At 48.5% G+C, this 22,114-nt stretch overlaps 1 protein-coding gene across 13 annotated transcripts in view; it reads left to right on the top strand.

The window, feature by feature from the left end:
* The window catches only part of TANC1 (tetratricopeptide repeat, ankyrin repeat and coiled-coil containing 1), a 246,155-nt gene that overhangs the window by 187,077 nt on the left and 36,964 nt on the right, over window positions 1–22,114 (top strand). For 11 of the 13 annotated variants that reach the window (XM_036318717.1, XM_036318714.1, XM_036318716.1 and 8 more), the window contains 8 exons: window positions 3,976–4,098; window positions 4,913–5,194; window positions 6,902–7,059; window positions 8,009–8,240; window positions 9,750–9,916; window positions 12,169–12,776; window positions 17,571–17,679; window positions 18,783–18,905. In XM_036318717.1, the coding sequence (XP_036174610.1) occupies window positions 3,976–4,098; window positions 4,913–5,194; window positions 6,902–7,059; window positions 8,009–8,240; window positions 9,750–9,916; window positions 12,169–12,776; window positions 17,571–17,679; window positions 18,783–18,905 (1,802 nt within the window). The remainder of the gene's footprint in view (window positions 1–3,975; window positions 4,099–4,912; window positions 5,195–6,901; window positions 7,060–8,008; window positions 8,241–9,749; window positions 9,917–12,168; window positions 12,777–17,570; window positions 17,680–18,782; window positions 18,906–22,114) is intronic. The other 2 variants (XM_036318720.1, XM_036318719.1) reach the window with 1 other exon arrangement.

Below are 22,114 nucleotides of genomic sequence, written 5' to 3'. Positions count from 1 at the left end.
TGATGTTTCAACAGATGCTTCTCCTTGCTCAGCTTAGATGAGCCTTCCTCTGCTTCTCCTTCCACTCCACCCACCTCACCTCTCTCCACCCCCAGCCCAATAAAACCTCTTTCCTGCAGCATATGCCAGTGTTCTCCTCACCCAGATGTTGGGTGCAGTGTGTGTGCAGTGAGCGTGTAATTAGTTTAATTGTAGAGATATTAGCAGTGGGTTTAGTGCAGCATGAAGTTACTGCTTTACCTCTGATTTTTCTCAGCCCCGAACACTGTTTAGGCTTTTGAAAGCATGTAGTGTTAAGTACCAGGAAACGAGTCTGAATCCTGTACTGTTAATGCCCGGGAATCTGTAGGCATGAGTGAGAAGGCAGAGTGGGATCCGCTGGGAGGCCGAGGCGTCCCTGCCTCCACCCTCCACCCTCTCTCTCTCTATGCCTTTGACAACACCTCAGAAAGCAGAGGCAGCCAGCAGCTGGTGGCTTGTAGCCCTGCTGAGGGGTGGTCCATTTCAACACAGCTTACTCGTGTTTGAAATAGAGGCCGACAGCGCTGTGGAGTTACGGGGGCCACTTGTTGTGTACTTTGGAGCTGAAACTGTGGCAACTGGAAATCTGAAAACCATTTGAAACTTCATCTCCTGCATGTGTGTCAAACAAGGGCTTCTTTTACAATGCTTTATAGTCCCATATTCGTAATCCTCTAGGTCAGTGATGGCGAACCTATGACACATGTGTCAGAGGTGACACGCGAACTCATTTTTTTGGTTGATTTTTCTTTGTTAAATGGCATTTAAATATATAAAATAAATATCAGAAATATAAATCTTTTACTATGGTTGCAAATACCAAAAAATTTCTATATGTGACATAGCACCAGAGTTAAGTTAGGGTTTTTCAAAATGCTGACACACCGAGCTCAAAAGGTTTGCCATCACTGCTCTAGGTTGTCACAGAACTATAAACTGAATGTCTTTTTAAAAAATATATATTTTAATTGATTTCAGAGAGGAAGGGAGAGGGAGAGAAAGATGGAAACATCAGTGATGAGAGAGAATCATCAATCGGCTGCCTCCTACACGCCACCCACTGAGGATTGAGCCCACAACCCAGGCATGTGCTCTGAAGGGGAATCAAACTTTGATCTCCTGGTTCATAGGTTGATTCTCATCCATTGAGCCACACTGGCCCGGCCGAATGTCATGTTTTAAGGGGTCAGGAAGAAGGGAAATGGGGCCCTGGCGAGGCCCCCAGCATCTTTGAGCTCGCCAGAGCTGCGGCAACAGGTCCGACATTCATGGCTGTTCCCATTCGTGAGCTGGCTCATGGGTTACACTGTTGGCTGTCCCTTCGGCCTCAGCCTGGAACGCGTGGGGGGTCCTCAGGTGAGGCATGCTGAGGAGAGTGCCATTTGCAGAGGCCCAGGCCCCAGGCGGGAGCCTACAAATATGTTCCAAGCTGGATCATCATAGGAAGCCAGGGTGATGGGTGTGGTCCTGATGGCCCACCACAGCCTGGTCAAGAAACTAGAAGTTGCCATTGGACTCCCGTAACTTAGGTCCCTTTGGAGGTTCTGATGAGGAGTTAGCGGCCTCGAACAGGAAGGACTGTGTGAAGCCCTGATGCGAATGTGCTCACGGTGTGTGAACAGTGCAGATACGCACTGAGACGGTGCAGAAGCACAAGTGTCTGCTCTTGTAAAGTGAGTGTCAGGTGTTTCTCCACAGACTGGGAAGGGGAGCAGGGCACACAGGGGCACACTGTCACAGAGCCCAGCCACGGATCCAGCTTGGGTGGCTGTCGAGTGAAGGAGAGAGGGTGGGGCTGACGCTGAGGAAGGAGAGGACTGAGGCCTCAGAAGGGAAAATCGGAAGGGCCCACATCAGGTAGGTGATGCCAGGGGCATCAGAGCCAGAGGGTACAGCAGAGGGTGGCTCTACCTGACTTCTGTCCCTTGAAGCTTGGCCCTTAGGAGCCTTAGCCCTTGGAATGTAACTCCCCCTTTCTCCTCATTAGCCCTCAGATGACATCTGTGTTCTGTTGTCCTGGATGATGATCATATGTCTAAAAACAGCAGGACTTTGTATTGGGCCACTTATTCGACGAACCAAATTAGGTTAATTTTATTTAGATTTCCTTATTGTGACCTAGATATGCAATTAAGAGCTGTTGTTATTTTTTAAAGACAAAAACAACCACACTGTATATTTGCTTCTAAGGTTTGCTAAGGGTTAGTAAAATTATTTGCATTAATTGTTTTTATAATCCAACTGTGTCTTTGCTGGAATAGACCCTAAATCCTTTTTAAAGGTACCTATGTGCTACGAATCTTACAGAGGGAAATGTGATTAGTTCTGTTTAGAATTTTAAAAAGTACATATGTATGTAATGTGTCCTATATAATAAAAACCTAATATGCTAAGCGTCCGGTCGTCCGGTCAGCCATTCAACCGTTCAACCAATCAAAGCATAATATGCTAATGATATGCTAAACCTGCTCAACCGCTCACTATGACGTGCAATGACCACCAGGGAGCAGACAGTTGACCAGTCGCTATGATGTGCACTGACCACCAGGAGGCAGACGCTCCAACTGGTAGGTGAGCTTGCTGCTGGGGTCTGGCCGATCAGGACTGAGCGAGATGGGCCAGACATGCTCTGGAGCCCTCCCACGGTCCCTCCCTGGCTGGCCAATCTCCCACATCTCTCCCAGGCCCTAGTAGTGCACCAGTGGGGTCCCTCGGCCTGGCCTGTGCCCTCTTGCAATCTGGGAACCCTTGGGGATGTCGGAGAGCTGGTTTCAGCCCAATCCCACAGGCCAAGCTGAGGGACCCCACTGGTGCACCAATTCATGCAACAGGCCTCTAGTCTATATATATAAAAGCCTAAACGACGGGATGACCGGCCGGTTGCTATGACATGCACTGACCACCATGGGGCAGACGCTCAATGCAGGAGTTGCCCCTGGTGATAGTGTACTCCCACAGTGGGAACGCCGCTCAGCTGACTGATGGGCACCAAACTCCTGGGCTCACTGCTGGCGAGCGCAGTTGCAGTGGCGCGAGCCTCTCCCACAGACACTCCCCCTGCATGCCCGAGCAGTGGCGGCAGCAGCAGGCGTGCAGCGGGAACGGGATGAGCAGGAGCCGCACGGTGCCCAGCCCAGGCTCAGGCTCCTCCCTGGCCACCTGCCACTTCACGCTCTACTTTGTGCTGTGCGGGATCGAGGTGGACAGTGGGCTGGAGCCCAATGAGCTGGCGTGTAAGGCTGGGCTGCGGCAGCGCGGAGATCCGCTGATCCCCACAGGCCAGGCTGAGGACCCCACTGGTGCACAAATCTGTGCACTGGGCCTCTAGTATTATATAATGTTATATATATATATATATATATATATATATATATATATATATATATATATATATATATATATATATTTGTGTGTGTATGTGTATATATACACACTTTTGAAGCTTAGAAATATGTTTATTTCCAATGAAAGGTTACTTTTACTGCCAGGAGCTGACTTTCGGGTTGCGAGCACTGTGGAATAGTATGGGTAGTCTGCTTGGTTAATGAGGCTGGAATTCTAGCAGCGGTGGAGGTTCTCTGGGCTGCGCTGTGTGTTTGCAGCAAGGACTGGAATTTTGCAGAGTGATACTTGATTGTCAGATGTCTTCATAAAACTTTATGGTGAAATTAGTCACTTTCCAGGAATCATGGAGACTTTTAGCAACTGTATCAACATGACTTTCATTTAAGAATGAGGAGCACTTGTTTTTTTTGCTTTGTTTTTGTTTTTACCATTTTTTGGGTAAACATCACTGGAAAAATAAATTGAGTTGGGTGAACAAAATCAAAATCACCTTGAAGTAAATGTTGTTGAATGCCTGAGCGGAATTGTTTAGTAATTTATAATTCTAGTAGCTTGGGTATGATATGAAACTTAACTTTGAAGAGACTAAACTTCCATTTCATGTTACAGCGACGAGCTCAACCAAATTGGAAGATCTGAGCTATTTAGATGGGCAGAGAAATGCTCCTCTTCGGACGTCCATTAGATTACCGTGGCACAGCACGGCCGGAGGTAGGGCACAGGAAGTCAAAGGTATTTATCCTTACCTCGCTGTCCCTGTGAGTAGGAGCTCATCGATGAAACATGGAAAACCCATGATAGCCAGCAGTTAAACCACCTGTTTTTAAACATGCGGGGGGCGGGGGGCGCTGTTAAAAGTTTATCTGGAAGGTGTGCTAGGGAGCCTTCCTTAATAATTTTGTACTTTTTAAAATATGATGAACTTCCTTCTGGAGTTGAAAAATAATTCTGCAGCATGTTATTTTGAAGTGAGGGGTAGTTTAACTCCCTCAACTCCCCCCCCCCCATCAACCAAAAATCAACTTTGTTTCACTTTTTGGGGGTGGTATTGGCCACCTCCTACATCTACCCATAATGCACAGGTGTGTGGTCAATAGCATGGCCAAAGGGGGCAAAGCACCATGACACCAGGTGAGAGCTGGGGCCCTATCTCTGGGGAAAACACATTTTCATTTTACTCACACAGCATTGGGAGAAATGTGTCTTAAATATAGTTTGAGCTAAACTGATGAGCCATGGTGTGGCCCTTGGAATCACTTTCTCTAATTCTCTGTGTATCGGCCTTGAGTCATGAGAATACTTGAGAGGCATAAAAGGACCAGAAAGTCGTTTTAATAGGATACGCTGTAGTGACAGTGGTGCATGATAAAGGAAGTATTTCAGGAGTATTCATAGGATCAGATTGGAAACACAGATCCCTTTTGAGGTAAAACTGTAGGCTATATGTACTAAGTGTAACACACATGCAATGATAAAGTGAGGTTTTTTTTTAGTGTATAAAATGATGGCATTCTTCTGAAATAATGGTCTTTCTTCTTTTTTTCAGCACGATTTGCTCCCTACAAGCCACAAGACATTTTGCTGAAGCCCCTGCTGTTTGAAGTACCAAGCATAACAACGGACTCTGTGTTTGTGGGAAGGGAGTGGCTCTTCCAGCAGATAGAGCAGAACCTGCGGAACACGGAGCTGCCCGAGAACAGAGGGGCGGTGGTGGTGGGAAACGTGGGCTTTGGGAAGACGGCCATCATTTCTAAGTTGGTGGCACTGAGCTGCCATGGAAGCCGCATGAGGCAGATTGCTTCCAACAGCCCCGGGTCGTCACCTAAAAGTATGTCTGTGTTTAACCACTTGTCTAGCTTATTATATTAACATCAGATAGATGGAGGAAGTTGCTGCTGGGATAGACATAAATTCCCAGTTTCCTCAAGTTTTTCCAGCTGTTCTATCAGGTTTGCGATCGTGTTGTTGGACTGTTTGGGTGTCCGTCTGTCTATCACAGAGCTTGTGTTGCTGTGACCTCTGCAGTGAGGCAGGTCCTCCCTGATGCCTCCCAACTACAAAGCATGTCTCCCTCTTTATATGAGCAGAGATGAGGCCCCACCAAGTGCCTGGGGAATTTTGGGTCCTAAAACCAAGGTGGGTAGGCTCCTGGTAGGAGGCAGAAGGAGTTCGTGCAGAGTTCTCTTGTACCCTGTGCTCTGCAGCCTTTGTCTTCCATGCTGGATTTACAAAAAATGTAAAAGTCAACTTAGAAATGGGATGGAGTAGCCAAAAATATGACTATGGCTTATTTTGTGTGTAATAAACACATGAAAAGAAAATATCTGTAATATAGTGAACCAGGAATCAAGTGAGCAATGCAATATTTTTTTGTGTTTTGTTTTTTTATTTTGTTTATATTGTTTCCCTTTATTGAATAAGATATTACAAATGTGTCCTTATCCTCCCAATGTCCCCTCATCCCCCCAATCCTGCCCTCACCCTCACCCCCTGTTGTCCACATCCATCACTTATGCTTATATGCATGCATACAAGTCCTTCGGTTGACCTTTCCCCCTCCCCCCCACCCTCCCCTGCCTTCCCTTGAGTTTTGAGCATCTGATCAATGCTTCTCTGTCTCTACATCTGTTTTTGTTCATAGGTTTATGTTGTTCATTATAATCCACAAATGAGTGAGAGCATGTGATATTTATCTTTCTCTGACTGACTTATTTCACTTAGCATAATGCTCTCCAGCTCCATCCATGCTGTTGCAAATGGTAGGAGTTCCTTCCTTCTTACAACAGCATAGTATTCCATTGTGTAGATGTGCCAAAGTTTTTTAATCCATTCATCTGCTGATGGGCACTTAGGCTGATTCCAAATCTTAGCTATTGTAAATTGTGCTGCTATGAACATAGGGGGGCATATATCATTTCTGATTGGTGTTTCTGGTTTCTTGGGATATATTCCTAGAAGTAGGATCACTGGGTCAAATGGAAGTTCCATTTTTAGGTTTTTTTTTTTTTGTTTGTTTGTTTGTTTTAAATACATCCCACTGATCTCTTACAGAGAGGAAGGGAGAGGGATAGAGAGTCAGAAACATCGATGAGAGAGAAACATCGATCAGCTGCCTCCTGCACACCCCCCACTGGGGATGTGCCCACAACCAAGGTACATGCCCTTGACCGGAATCGAACCCGGAACCCTTCAGTCCACAGGCCGATGCTCCATCCACTGAGCCAAACCGGTCAGGGCCCATTTTTAGTTTTTTGAGGAAACTCCATACTGTTCTCCACTGTGGCTGCACCAGTTTGCATTCCACCAGCAGTGAGCAAGATTTTTTAAAAAACCAAAAATAATATAATAAAAGAAATGAGAAACCAGTTCTCCAATGAGGACAACTGGTGGATGGGAGACAGGGCTGAGAGGGGACAGGTGTTCTCATGTGCACCTTTGTTCACTCATCACCTATTGAAGGCCCTCTGTCTCTAATCAAGAAATAAGTTCAATATCTGATGTTGTAAACGATGGAATTGGTCTCTCTTCTCTGTAGCTTCAGATTCCTCCCCGGATCTTCCATTCACTCCATTGCTTTCACCGAGTACTTCTCCTGGTGGTACCACCACGGCCAAAACGCCTGCTGGGTTGGGCTCTGACACTCCTGAAAACCAGAGACCGAGAGAGGATGCAGCAAAATATCTCGCATCCAAGGTAATGTGCTCCTGGTCTACAAGAACTTCCAGAGAGAGAGAGAGAGAGAGAGTTGGGCTTCTGAAAAATGAATTATAAAAGGGATCTTGAAACGGAGACAGTAATGGCTTAATGCAAAAGTATAGCTTTGGATAAAATTGTGATGGAATACTGCAAGTGAAAGGTATTAATGAAAATAAATAGCTTCAGACATTGGCAGTGGGCTTGTATTCATCTTAAATGATGGACTGAAAACTCCTCGATCAGCAGGCGATATTCCTGCACTTCCACAAACGCACCCTTACAGCTGGAAGGAGAGTAGGAGGTTGGGAGCCTGTAATGCAACCCCCGAGCCACCGGAGCCACCTCTGCCTACGCTCTGTTGCCTGGGGCCTTTGTTCCCGTCTTTCTGTCAGAGATTCCTTGTGATGTTGTAAGAGAGACTTGGCTGACCTTTTCTTCCTACATTCATGGTCGTCAATATCCTTCTGAAATTTTCCATCTGCTCAGTTTCCATCACGGGCTCCTAAGCCACCCTCCTGCGTTAAATCTGTTACATCTTGCTCCTAGTGAGCCATGTGGGTCTCCCCAGCAGCAGTGGTGTGAGACAGTGGAGCTGGAGAACCACCAGGGGTGGGCGGTGATGAGGGGCTTCTAGTGAGGAAACCAATCCGGGCTGTGCCGGGAGGTAGGTACAGGGGCTGAAACGAGTGCTTCTCTACCCCAGATCCCTGCTCCTCACTTCTGCATGTCTGGCATGGGCAGCCAAGAGGATTTTGTCCCTGTGTGTGTGAGGGTGAAAGGGACCACTCCTTCTCCTCTTAGTGCTCAGGCGGGAACCCATCTCTGTCCTTTCACGGGATAGGCAGGAATTGGGTGATTTCTGGTTTTGTCCCTGTTGAACTTCTCCACGGTGTCACTTGTGGTGTGGATGTGAGGTCATGCTGACGGCCTGCTTCTTCCCCCCCAGGTGGTGGCCTACCACTACTGCCAGGCGGACAACACGTACACATGCCTGGTGCCCGAGTTCGTGCACAGCATCGCAGCTCTGCTCTGCCGGTCCCATCAGCTGGCTGCCTACAGAGACCTGCTGATCAGGGAGCCCCAGCTGCAGAGCATGCTGAGCCTCCGGTCCTGTGTGCAGGACCCCGTGGCTGCCTTCAAGAGGGGAGTGCTGGAGCCGCTCACAAGCCTGAGAAACGGTACCTCCAGCAGCACCCCCCCCCCCCCGAACCCCTGCAGTAGTGACTCAGAGTCCCCAGGGCTATTGTCAGAAGGAGGGGTTAGTGTGGTCCTGGGGTGGGAGTGAGGTGGCACAGGGAGAGGGTATGGGTGGATCTACATCCCCTTCCTCAGAGCCTTCTCCCCAAAGCCCCTCCCAAACAGTGTAGTTTTATTTAAATCTTTATTGTTGAAGGTATTACATATGTCCCCCCCCTTTTCCCCATTGACCCCTTCTAGCCTGCCCCCACCCCCCGCCCCAGGCCTTCACCACCCTATTCTGTGTCCATGGGTTATGCATATATGCATGCAGGTTCTTTGGTGGATCTCTTCCCACCCACCCTCAGCCCCGCCTGCTGCAGTCTGTTCTATGCTGCTATGTCTCTAGATCTGTTTTTGTTCATCAATTAATTTTGTTCATTAGATTCCACATCTGAGTGAGATTACATGATACTCGTCTTCCTCTGACTGGCTTATTTTGCTTAGCATAATATTCTCCAAATGGTGTCATTTTAAATGAAGCATCTCTAACAAGTACTTCCCAATGGACACATTTCCAAAGCAGCTAATTTGTACCTGTAGCTCATATAGACGCTCCAGGAACTGTGACCTGCCTGGTTTGCACTTTCGCGTAGCAGGGGATAAGGTCATTGTTTAGGGAGATTGCCAGCATGTTTTGTTCAGGGCCTCCCTCTGCTCAGGTGAGTTGAACCTGAAGCATTTCTGGAAGTCTGACCTTGTTGCCCTTGAATATTTTACAAGGTCAGGGGCATTAGTGCTGTTACGGGCCCTTCATTTTTTCATCCTTCCTCCTCCTCATCTTTTGAGCTAGTTTACCTGCCTTCATAGCATTTCTTCCAAAAGGTGCTGGAGAGAGGGAATTGAAGCCGATGTCATCATTTTTCCTCAGTTCCCTGGGCAGAAAGTTGGTGCTGATCAATGGGAAACTAGATGTAGGTTTGTATGAGCATGCTCCGTTCTAGGAGTCTATAAAGCAGAGCTCTCCACACACACCCCCCACCCCACACCCCCACCCCCGCGAGTTGTGTGCCTTGGGCTGGATGCTTCGCCCTTTGGGGGTCAATCCTTTCCCAGAAATCCACTGAGGGTGTCCTGTTCGTGGGGGAGGGGGCCTGAGGGTCTTTTCCAGATTTCCTCTGTGTGTGTGTCATCTTCACTGTGCTCACCCAGAGACAGCAGTTTATGAAGAGCGAACTGTATCATATACATGGGTGAAATTCTGCTAAGTGTGTGTAATGCAATATGTTTCTGGAAACTGTTCTGTGAGAAGTGGTTTTCTTTTTGGCTCGGTGCTCCAGTCTTCATTATAAGTTTAATAGAAAATATGTTTCCATGTAAACCATTTCTTCTGCCATATGGAGACCTTTTTAGTTTTTCCTAACACTTTAAATGGTGCCTTAAAATACACTGGGTGGTGCCATCGTATAGAAATGTATAATTTCTTAATTAAACAATATTTTATCTTTCAGAGCAGAAAATTCCTGAAGAAGAATACATTATTTTGATCGATGGCTTAAATGAAGCTGAGTTTCATAAACCTGATTATGGAGACACGCTTTCTTCATTTATTGCCAAAATTATCTCTAAATTTCCTGCCTGGTTGAAGTTGATTGTGACTGTAAGAGCAAATTTTCAGGTGAAAAAAGAATTTTCGACTCTTTTTCTAAGTCCTTATTCTCAAGTTTTAAAGTGATGAATGCTAACAATTTGAACTATTGTAAACCATTTAGCTGCTGAACTGAAAACTATATTAAGACTTTATGAAATACTAGAGGCCCAGTGCATGAAATTCATGCACTGGGGGTGGGGGGAGGGGAGTGTCCCTCAGCCCAGCCTGCACCCTCTCCAATCTGGGACCCCTCAGGGGATGTCCAACTGCCAGTTAGAACCTTTGGGATCAGGCCTAAACCGGCAGTCAGACATCTCTCTCACAATCTGGGACTGCTGGCTCCCAACTGCTCGCCTGCCTGCCTGCCTGCCTGCCTGATTGCCCCTAACTGCTTCTGCCTGCCAGCCTGATCGATGCCTAACTGCTCCCCTGCCGGCCCGATCACCCCCAACTGTCCTCCCCTGCTGGCCTGGTCATCCCCAACTGCCCTCCACTGCTGGTCATCTTGTGGTAGCCATCTTTTGACCACGTGGGAGTGGCCATCTTGTGTGAGGGCGTGATGGTCATTTTGCATATTACCTATTTATTATATAGGATTAATCACAGAGCCCCAAGTGGGCACAACTCTGACCTCCCCCCCCCCCCCCCAAGGCACATTTATCATGATGCCAGGTAAGTTTTCCATTAGCAATGAGCTGCACTTATCCTTGTACATGGAGGGCCTAGCCCTGGTTCGCCACTGCTTTGGGGAGCAGTGTGAGGTGTCTGGCAAACAGGTCTCACCTGTCAAACACACCTGGTCCAGTAGCTCAGAGGTAAAGTTATTCCTCCTGGTGGAGGTTTGCCCTGCTCTGCAGTGAGACTTTGGTGTGTGTGTGTGTGTGTGTGTGTATGAAGAAAAAAAGGGAGGGATGAGGAAGGGGATTTTTAAGACCTATTCTGAGGGAATGTCTGTCCCCTCCCCACCCCGCCCCCAAAAACGTAAGCATGAGGTAACATTTGCAGGGTGGGGAAGAGTGATTTTTTAGAATTCTCTTCCTCATGTTTTCCCTCACTTGAACCCTACAAGTGTATCTCAACAACCATTGACTCCTTCCTTATATCTTATTCAATTTTAGTAAAGACATTAGATGTTTGCCTTTTTGTGATGCTATTTATTTTAAAATAGCATTTGGTTTCTTCCTTTTCTCATCAAAAGTGGCATTAGGCCTTGGTCGAACTTGACGTAGTGTTCATGGGAATTGGGTCCATACCCTTTGCAGTCATGCTCCACACTGTCAGCAGAATCTGGCCGTCGGTGGGCACAGGAGAGGAGTCCAGTGTTCTGTGCACTGGCTGTGTGCGTTGCCAGAGGTTCTGTTAGCATGCACGTGACATGGGAGCACGTGACATGGGAGTGATGGTGCTCCTCCTGCCTCCTGGAATCACTGCATTCCCTGAGGACATGCACTTACATACTTCAGAAACGATAGTGGGAAGAAGTTAAAGAAAACCCACCAAACTCACCTGTGTTGTGAAGGGTCAGGATGTGCTTACCTCAGGGCTGGGAGAGATGGTCGGGGACCAGGGGCTTCCAGGGAACTGGTGCTCTGAGCTACTGGACCAGGTGTGTTGGACTTGGTGAAAATTAGTGACACCGGGCAACTATGATTTGTGCACTTCTGTATGTACTGCTTCCATTTAAAAGTTTGCTAAAAACCAGCAACTTGAGACAGCGACCGGGGACTGTACTAGGGCAGGGCCCCTGCGTGCGGACAGGCTTCACTGGGCACGGCCGGGAGGCAGTTTCGGGTTTCCTGGTTCAGTCTCACAGCCCTGGCATCTGCAGGAGAGAGAGGGATGCCTCTTATCTCGGGGTCTGGCCGTGCCTTAGAAGTACAGTGGTGGCTGTGTTTGTCCCTGTTATGTAACCAGTTACACAATGTAGGGATGATGGGCGTCAGGTCCACTCAGGGCCTCACGGCTTCTTTGTGGGTCCGGCCAGGTGGCCTCGTCGCCGGGCCTCCTGCCTCCCGCTGGGCTCTGAGGTTTCGGATCAGGGCCTCGGAAAAGCCTTTACTGATTCGATCTCGCATCAGGATTTCTTTCACATAAGCTTTTTATCTTCAACCTATCCTATTACACGTTTTAATACAAAATAATGAGTCCCTGTAATCCATGAAAATCCTTCTTGAAAGAAAACCAGTGAATCTGGTTTGAAATGCGACTGACATAAAAAGAAATCTCGTGCAGTGACACTGTGCGTTTTCTTACAACCCCCCTCCTTCCCGCCCCTTCAGGAAATCGTCAGTGAGCTGCCATTCGTCAAGCTCTCCCTGGATGACTTCCCCGACAACAAGGACATTCACAGCGACCTGCACGCCTACGTCCAGCACAGGGTCCACAGCAGCCAGGACATCCTCAGCAACATCTCCCTGAACGGCAAGGCCGATGCCGCCCTCATCGGGAAAGTGAGCAGCCACCTGGTGCTGCGGAGCCTCGGCTCCTACCTGTACCTCAAGCTCACCTTGGACCTCTTCCAGAGGGGACACTTGGTCATCAAAAGTGCCAGCTACAAGGTGGTGCCCGTGTCCCTGTCAGAGCTCTACCTGCTGCAGTGCAACATGAAGTTCATGACCCAGTCCGCCTTCGAGAGGGCGCTCCCCATTCTGAACGTGGCCCTCGCGTCCCTCCACCCCATGACGGACGAGCAGATCTTCCAGGCCATCAACGCTGGCCACATCCAGGGGGAGCAGGGCCGGGAGGACTTCCAGCAGAGGATGGAGGCCCTCTCCTGCTTCCTCATCAAGAGGCGAGACAAGACCCGCATGTTCTGCCACCCGTCCTTCCGGGAGTGGCTTGTCTGGAGAGCAGATGGTGAGAACACGGCCTTCCTGTGTGAGCCCAGGTACAACCGGACGCTTTCCGTCAGCTCTTTGCAGGGAGTCTGATGGGCCCTTGGGGAAGGAATTTCAAATACAGTTCACGTTTTTTTTAGTGGAAAGGCAACACAGAATGAAAACTTCCGGAGGGGCATTGACACATTCTCTCTGCTACTAACCCACAGCCGCCTCCCTTTCATTGCCAGGAGGTCAGGACTCCTGGGTACATTTGGGTGAAAGAGACGCCAGGCAATGCTTTGGTGTGATTTCTTTGCCATCCATTCTCTTCTAGACCCCGCCCCCTCTCCCAAGAGTCATCCGTGGTGGGAAAGTGTGGCATTACCTCCAGGAAACAGTGGGCTTCCTGAGAAGCTGTTCCCAGTCACTGTCTTCCCCTGGGGGTTGTGTGCTGACTTGGGCCCCCAGCACCTTCCCCCACCCACCAGGGATCAGATGTGATTGCTGGCCCAGAGGGGAGCACAGCGACCACAGCTGGCCACTTTGATTTGCCTTTGTGGTTTAGCTCGGAGTGACACACTGGGATTTGTGGTCAAGGGGATTGAGGTTCAGGTCTCAGATGCCCCACCTATGAGATGGTGGTTGGGCAGCTGCAATCCTGAGTTGTAGGTTCCACTGAGGATTTGCCCCAGGGCGGGGCCCAGATGCAGTTCTTCTTCCTGCCCAGGGGAGGAGTCAGCGGTGAGCTATTGTGGGCCTGATGCTGGTCAGCGTGAGATCAGGAATTTGAAGATGCAGGTACTTTTAGATGAGGGTGTGTTCATGTCTACCACCTATGCCCGGCCCTGGCCCACATCATCGCTATCTTAAAGGGCTCCTGCTCTCTGTGAGTCAGAATTGCTCCTGACTTCTGCAGCACATCTGGCCAGCTGCTAAATTGTCCCCTTTGGGCTAGACTGGGCATTCAACCAGACGCTGGGGTCCAGAAATGAGTAAGAACTTGTGTCCAGCACAACACCTTCCTCCCCACGAATGTTGACAACGCTGATCAATAGGCCTGGTTGCTGTTTCATGTTGTGATGGTGTTATTTCTTAGGTGACACTGGGCTAAGAATTGTCCTTTTGAACCTGGTTTGGGGTAATAAACTGTAACTCCCAGGTTATTGAGCCAGACCATAATAACTAGGTAAATTGTATGTCATGACATATTTAGGTGAGGGATTTTCTTGGAGAAATCAGATCATTGACTGGAAAAAGATAGGCTGTTGTTGAATCTGTAGAGACATAAAAACAAGTTGAGCCCTGCCTGGGTGGCTCAGTTAGTTGTAGCGACCTCCCATACACCTAAAGGTTGTGGGTGCAATTCTGGTCAGGGTATATATCTAGGTTTCGAGTTCAATCCCCGGTCAGGGCACATACGAGACACAATGGATCGATGTTCTCTTACATTGATGTTTCCCTTTCTCTCTCCCTTTTGGTCTCCCTCTCCCCCTTACTCTCTCTCTAAAAATTAATAAACATATCCTTGGGTGAGGATTTAAGAAAAACACAAAAACAACAGCAGGTGTAGGTTTGTTATGGAGGTTTGGACTGTAGTCAGTTAAGCTTTACTCCCTTTTGGGTGGTAGGTGGCGTTGAGGTCATGTAACGTAGGGTAGAGCTGAGAGCAGGGTGCCTGATGGGTTGTCACCTTTGGTTGTGGACTGCTGAGTGCTGATGTGCTTCTGTATGCAGACATGGGGACCCACAGGGGCAGGGCCAGGACTAGGCTATAGCAAGAGAGGCACACAGGGTGCAAAGGAATTGTTACCTTTCAGAATTGCGCAAGTCAGCATTTACCCAAGACCCCTGTAGTTCTCTAACTTCCCTCAGCAGACGGGCAGTGTATAGAACCATGTTGGAAGGTAGCTACTGGATTTAGTTCAGCAAAAGTTTTTGTGGACCCGCTACATGCAGGGTCATGTGGCGGATACAGAAATTCCCGGGGTGGGGGCCCAGTTCTCATGGGCTTTGCACCCAGGAGGGTTTCCCACACAGGGGGGCTTCCCACACAGGAGGGCTTCGCACCCAGGAGGGTTTCCCACACAGGAGGGCCAGTGAGGTGACAGGGATGGTGCTGGGTGGAGCCACACTGCACGTGGGCCTCAGGAAAGAGGAGCAGCTCCCTCTGGGATGGCCATGTCTGCAAAATGTTCCACATACATGTTAATGTTTGAGTTGGGCTTTGAAGGATGGGCAACATTTCTCTTGCCACCCCAGTTAGTTGTAATATTCCCCAATTGCAGAGAAGAAAGAATCCAACACCCAGAGGCAATGGCACTTCATTTTTCACTTCTGCCCCTTTCTGTGCATTTTAAATATTCTCCGAATTATTTTTTCTGTAATAAAATTCCCATTCTGCTTGCTTTGCTTAATCTATTGTGGACATTTTATAAAGCTGCTTGACTATCTTAGTGTCATTTTGCATGGCTGTGCAAACCTCCTAGGAGGCAAATGATACCCTTGTTGTGGGGCTTCTACATTGTTTCTGGGTGAGTTATAAACACATAAATCTATTGTGAATATCTAGGTGCTTTACAGGAGAGCAGGAGCATTTGAGGGAGGTCCAGATTAAATCCTGTTTCCAGACTAACCAGAGTGGCTCAGTTGGTTGAGCATCGTCCAATGCACTGAAAGGTTGCTTGTCCAATTCCCAATCGGGGCACATACCTGGGTTGTGGATTCAATCCCTGGTCAGGGCACACATGGCAGGCAACGATCGATGTTTCTCTCTAAGCATGTCCTCAGGAGGGGATTACAAAAATCCTGTTTTATTATTATGTTGTGTGATTCTTGTGCACAGTTTATTTTAATTCTCCAAGCCTGAGTCTCCTCACATGTAAAAAGAGTAAGAGCACCATCACCTCCTTGTGTAACGGTGGCTGTTACAGAGAGAAGTACTTTTTTTTTTTTTTAATCCTCACCCAAGGATATTTTTCCATTGAGTTTTAGAGAGAGTGGAAGAGAGAGTGAAAGACAGAAAGAAATATCAAAGTGAGAGAAACACATCAATTGGTTGCCTCCTACACGCATCTCAACCAGGGCCCTCGCTGGGGAAGAGCCTGCAACTGAAGTACATGCCCTTGACCTGAATCGAACCTGAGACCCTACAATCCGCAGACTGACCCTCTATCCACTGAGCCAAACCGGCCAGGGCCAGAGGGAAGTACTTCAGAGCATCTGCTTCTCCCCTTTATACTCCCCATCTTCCTCCCTGCCTCCCTCCCCCCCCCCCCACCTTCTTTCCTTTCTGTTTTTGATTATCCCTTAGGTTTGAATCCAGGAACAGAATTATCAAGTTCAAGAGTAAAGTTACTCAAAGCCTCATTCACATCACCTAGGCTTAAACATGACTCACATTTTACAATATTTTCTCCATCTGTTATTTTTTGTTGAAATAAATTATAGACTTCATGATATTTTACCTGAAATAGTCAGCTATAAACTTCAAAAAAAAAGAAAAAAGATTTTCATACTTAGCCACAACACCTAAAATATTAACATTAATGCACCAGTATCAACACATTTAGCTATGCTCAGATTTCCCCACTTTCTTCATATTTTTCAGTATGTATGAGTCAGAATCCAGATGAGGACCCTAAGAGGCATTTTATTGTGTCTCTTTTAATGTACAGATTCCCACCTTTTTGTTTTTTCTTTGCAATTTATTTGTTTAAAAAGATCAACTGGGTAGTTTGTCCTATTTCCCATAATGTGGATTTTGCTGATTGTGTTCTCAGGGTAGTTTTTAATGTGTTTTTTCACCTTTATTTCCTATGAATTGGTAGTTAAATCTGCAGGCTTGATCAGATTTTATTTTACTTAATTTTTTTTTTTGCAAAGATGTTTAGTAGGTGGTAGTGAGTAAAGTAAGTACTTCCACAAGGAGACATTTAACATCTTATGTCTCTCAGAGCCATTCGTGATCATTTCCTGGGTCCTTCGATTCTTTGGGGTTGCACAGGACTTTTAATCTAGGGCAGTCTCCCATCTACTTTTCCCCACGTCATTGACTTGAGGAGTGAACGTGTAGCATTTCAGTAGGTGGAACAAGGCTATTGCTTGGGGCGTTGGGGGGAGCAAGGCAACACATCAGAAATGCAGGCTGTGTTCTACAAGAACAAACCGCGTTTGACTGGAGCTCTTGTCACAGAACTGAGTGGGAAGGGTTGACACCAAGGACGTGTCTGGGGATTGTGGCCTTTCGCAGCCAACTCTGAAGAACCTGTGAAGATTGGAGTGAAGATCATCAACATGGACAGGAGTGTGGTGGGCGGAGCATGGGGACCCCTGTGGCAGCCAAAAGTGGGTAGAACTTGGCTTTAGGATGCAGTGGGGGTGGAGACAGGCCTTGTTGACATGAGATAGATGGGCATGGCTTGGTCTTGTGGGCAGAGTCGAGGAAGAGAAGGTGCCATATCAAGGCATGTAGTGACCTTGCTCTCAGAAAGGGTAAGAAAGGCAGAAGTGTGAGACTATACCTGCGGGTGGTGACTGTACCTGTGATGTAAACAAGACCCTTAGTTTCATGGAGTTTACATTTGGTGACAGACATAAGGTGATGACAGAATGAGAGGTGGGGGACAGGGAGTGGGTGGTTCCAGAGAGAAAGCCCTGCCCTGTCACAGGGCTTCCCTCTGGCTCGCTCCAGAGATGGGAAATCCAGAGGACGCCCCTAAAACGACTTGACAAACACAGCATCCCACCGTTTTGTGCGGAGGTGGCAGGGTTTCGGGGTTTGTGCAGCGATGTTCTCACCGGAGGGCCCAGGGTGGGGTTGGGGGGTGGTGGTGTTTGTTACAAGTCTGTGATTCTGGGCCTAGGAACGGGCACGCTCTCCTGGCGTTCATGTTCTCTCGACAAGAGGGCAAGCTGAACCGGCAGCAGACCATGGAGCTCGGCCACCACATCCTGAAGGCACACATTTTCAAGGTGAGACACACACCACCGTGACGACGGCTCTCACTGTTGTCGTCCTTGTGTTGTTCAGTTTTTGGTTTTAGAGAATTTCATCAGCTTTATCAGCCCTCTCAGCCCTCCATGAGCCCCATTCCAAACACAGCCCCTTCCTTCTCCCTAAAAGTAACCACTGTTCTGAGTTATAGTCACTCACGTGTGTATCTAGATGCTAGGGTCACATTTTTACTGCCGTCCCCCCGCCCCCTGCCCATTTAAGCCCCTTTTAAGTTTCTTTCCACCTGAAGTTGCCATTTTATTCATTCCCTTTGGTTTCCTGGTTCTTTAGTTGTCAAAGAACATGAGTTACTTGACACTTGACCTCTGTTTGTTTGTTTGTTTCTATAGTCGGACAATTTATTTTGCTGAATTTAGAATCAAGTTCAGCTGGACCTCTAGTTTTGCACCACCTAGATTTTCTGGTAGTTTTTATTTCTCATGATCTAGTTCGTGATCCTCTGGATTTCTTATTTGGTAGTTGTACCTAGAGGCTTAATCAGATTCAGGTTTGATTTTTTCCCAGGGTATCATGATTACTTCCTAGTTATTCCATGTAACTCTGTGGGGCTCTTCCGTCGGGAGGCACAGTGTCTGTGTTGCCTCTCTTGGTGGGATGCCATCAGCTGCAGGTCTCTGCCTGGACCATGCACTCGGTGTGGGTTCCAGAATGGTGGTGCTTTCTCATTGATTCTTCCTTTACTGACTGGAGAACTTCTATGAAGAGAAGAAACTTTCTCGTCACCTGCCATCTCTCTTCCCAGGCCTACGGGCTGAGCGGCAGAGGCAGGCTAGGTGCTCGCCCCTTGGTTTTCAGGAGAGAAGGCTCGCAGGTCCGGGCATTTTTTCCACAGCTCTCATGTGTCTGCTTGCACCCGCACCCTGGGGGTCCCACCTGCTTCAGCCCAGCATTGCAGGTGGAGAAGGAGACCCTGGGGCACCCTGGGGGTCACACCCACTTGAGCCCAGCGCTGCAAGGGGGGAAGGAGACACTGAGGCACCCTAGGGGTCCCACCTGCTTCAGCCCAGCGCTGCAGCGGGGGAAGGAGACACTGAGGCCGCTTGTCTCCGATTCCTTCCAGGGCCTGAGTAAGAAGACGGGGATCTCCTCGAGCCATCTCCAAGCCCTGTGGATCGGGTACAGCACGGAGGGGCTGTCTGCTGCCCTCGCCTCACTCAGGAACCTCTACACGCCCAATGTGAAGGTGAGCGAGCCCTGTACCCTGGGCCCGTGCCCAGGCCTATGCCTGCTGCCCTTTCCCCAACAGTTCTGCCGTCCCCCTCCCTGGGCTGTGGCCAGAGGCCATGGAGGAGCTTCTGATGATGCTCTTCTCTGAAGTCAAAGTCGGTCCCTTTCTCTTCTACCTGCTGGGCTAGCTTTCCCCGGGCAGGAAGCTGTGGGGGGGGGAGGGGGGGGGCTGCGCTGTGGGCCTGTGGTGAAGGTTTAGAGGGATGTGATAAGGAAGCAATTCACACAGAAAACCGAAGGTCAGAGGGAGAGTCCAGGAAAGAGTGATTGTTAAAATGCCCTGAGTTTCTAATCTGGACTACCTCTTTATGGCTCATAGGAAATTGCACGTCGGTGAGAGACACAAAGTGATAGGGACACAGAGGAAACTGCTGCCTAGGTTTCGTGTACACGTGTGTTTACGACCATGGAAAGCGGTTCAGGGTCGGCCCGCTGCTGAGCCAGTGGCTTCCTCAGTCTTGGTCCGTGGCTGTCATGTCACCATCTTCTTTTTAGAGTAGATCTCACCCCTCATTGTAATGAAGTCTAAGAATCTAAAGCACACAGAGGCCAAGTACCTGGTTAAATCAACAGAGAAGGGGTAGCCGCCCCCAAGTGTGGGAATGACTGCTTTACATGATGGCGGCTTGCAATCGTCTTTTCCAGTGTAAAGTGAAATGAGATCATAAATATTTTCACCTTTTGGATTGCTCACCCACCTGACACATCTGCTGGACTCCAGGCCTTTCGGCCGCAAGCCCTGGCATGCCCGGCTGCCTGCACAGGCTCTGAGGCAGTTCCCAGGGGGCCGGGCCCTTCCTGTGAGCCACCTCCATGAAAACAGTCATACCTGCCCCCCCCTTTTAGCAGGAGGGTGACCGATGTGGTCATGCAGCAAAGGACAGACGGAGCCCTGTATGCTCCAGGCATGCCTTCCATGTCTCACTTTGGGTTCATCAGACTCACCTGGGAAGGGCGCCACATGCCCCAGAGATGACACTCCCGGGAGACTTCTGCACCTCTTTCTCCCCACCCCCCTCTCCCCCCCAGCACCTCGCACCTTGGATGTGTGACTGGGGACTTGGGCTTGCAGAGGGCTTCCCATGCCCCGTGGGGCTTAGCTCTGCCCCTTTTCTCCTTTCCCTGCCTTCCTGGTGGATTCTTTTCCTTCTCCTCCCCTACAGAGGGGAGGGGTGGCAATGCTGATGGAGAAGCCTAGGGTCAGAGGGGCCTAGCAGTGCTCTGTCCCGGGAGCCCTGCTGCCCAGTACAGGGCCCTGGGTGGGTTAGAGAAAGGCCACCACCTCCAGGTGAACGCAGACAGGGCCTTTGCAGAGATAAAGTGCTGCCTCGTGCTGGTGGACTTGCCCCCTCTAGGGTTCGAGACTTGATGGGCAGGGGGCTCATTGGGTTTCATTCTGACTTGTCCCTCCACCAGGCGCCTGGGAGCAGAGCACCCCTGGAGGACTGCTCACGGGGCCCTGAGCTCTGCTCGCCCCTTTGCATGTTTGCACCTCTGTCCAGACCTGAGGTTTGAGTGCCTGTGTCTCAGCTGAACCCCCACACAAGCTTAAGGGGGATGGACAGGGAAGCTGTTTTTGTAGTTATGGGAATTAGCTTCAGGCTGCTTCTACCGATCAAAGGAAGCTCTTCCTGTCTAAATGGAGTTACTGTCACAGAAAGGTGGCGAACACAGCTGAATTTAGACCTCACGTAATAAAATATTTGTATTAAGAATTTTTGTTCTACTTAGATTTTATAGAAATTGGGTTGAATTTACTATAATAATGACATTGTTTCATCTTTTGTCTCAGCAAAAGTATACCTTTTGGCTTGTCCATAATTAAGAAAATTCTATAACAATGGCCAGGAAGAAAGAAATAAAGAATAACAATGGCAATACCTGTTTTTACTGTTTTAATGAATTGCGGGCACAGTCATTATTCTTCCAATACAGAGAAAATTAAATGGGAAACGTCATACTCTGTTGAATATGAGCTTTTAAGACAGAAAATTGAAGGTACAGCATAACGATATAATGACCTTGACCCTCCTGAGATAATAAACTTTCCTGTCTAACATACTTACACTTTTACGAGTCTTTCATCTTCACTTTGTTTTAGAGAACTCCTGTGTCACCTGCATTTACACTGTCCCTGAAATTCTACAACTTGCTTATAGAATTTTGAGGCTTTCCATTATCCTTCTGTTTCCTTTTATCTTTCAAGAAAAAAATAAAAGGGTTTTCACAGAATCTTGAACAAATTACAGTAATTTAAAATTATGCATGCAATTAAGGAACTTTTTTTAGAGAGTATTAAATGTTGTCATACAGGCACGGATGTCATTTTGAGCAATAATTGCAGTTTTCCACTTTGGTAAATTAAAGTGACTTTGCTCTGGAATGATTGCTTGGTAGATGAATTTTAATTTTAATGGCATGCCAGTGACTTCTAACAATGGAGGCTCCTGTTACCAGGCCAGCGTCGTGCCAGCCCAGCCCTGGCGGCCCACTGGGGTCCTTGCCACCCGGCCTCCAGGCTCCCATCCAGCTGGCTGTCTGGCTCACACTGTCCCATCGGACTGGCTGCCAGCCACGGGCTTCCCAAGGCTATGGACGTGGGAGAATTTGCGTTGCGATTCTTCCCTCAGCTGAAGGCAGGGAGGAGAGGGGACAGAGTGAGGCATGGACCTGGCCTTACTTCCCTTGGCAGAGAGGGTCCAGGAGGATTCTGCACGACAGTTAGGCAGCACAGCACGCCGTGTAAACCTGCTGTCGTGGCTGTGACCCTCCATAACTATTGAGGAAACTGATACTTGCACCTGCCGACCATGCTGGCCAGCACCTCGCCAGTGCCTCAGGATCACATCGCTTTGCCTACCTCCAGCCCCTTTTTTGCTTTCTTGCATTCATTAAACCCAGAAGTTTATAGATAATATTGCCATTTCTAAGTGTTATCCAAGGAGACCGTCTGTGATGGTGGTGGTTGGAAAATTTCCGTGTTGATAGGAAAATGTAGAGGACAAGCCACTTAAACTCTGACCTTGAATGCAGAGTGATCTTAGCTGGAGCTGCTGCTTACGCCACTGGACTGCTCTATGGCAGTGGTTAGCTTTGCGCCCAGGAATAATCTGTGCTTTGTCCCCTCTGAGCCTCAGTTCTCTAGCCTATAAACTGGAGGTAACA

This window comes from Myotis myotis, unplaced genomic scaffold (genome assembly GCF_014108235.1).
Source record: "Myotis myotis isolate mMyoMyo1 unplaced genomic scaffold, mMyoMyo1.p scaffold_m19_p_8, whole genome shotgun sequence".
NCBI lineage: Eukaryota > Metazoa > Chordata > Mammalia > Chiroptera > Vespertilionidae > Myotis > Myotis myotis.
Note: the sequence above shows the minus strand (reverse complement) of the source record. Positions and strands in the feature narration are given on the sequence as shown.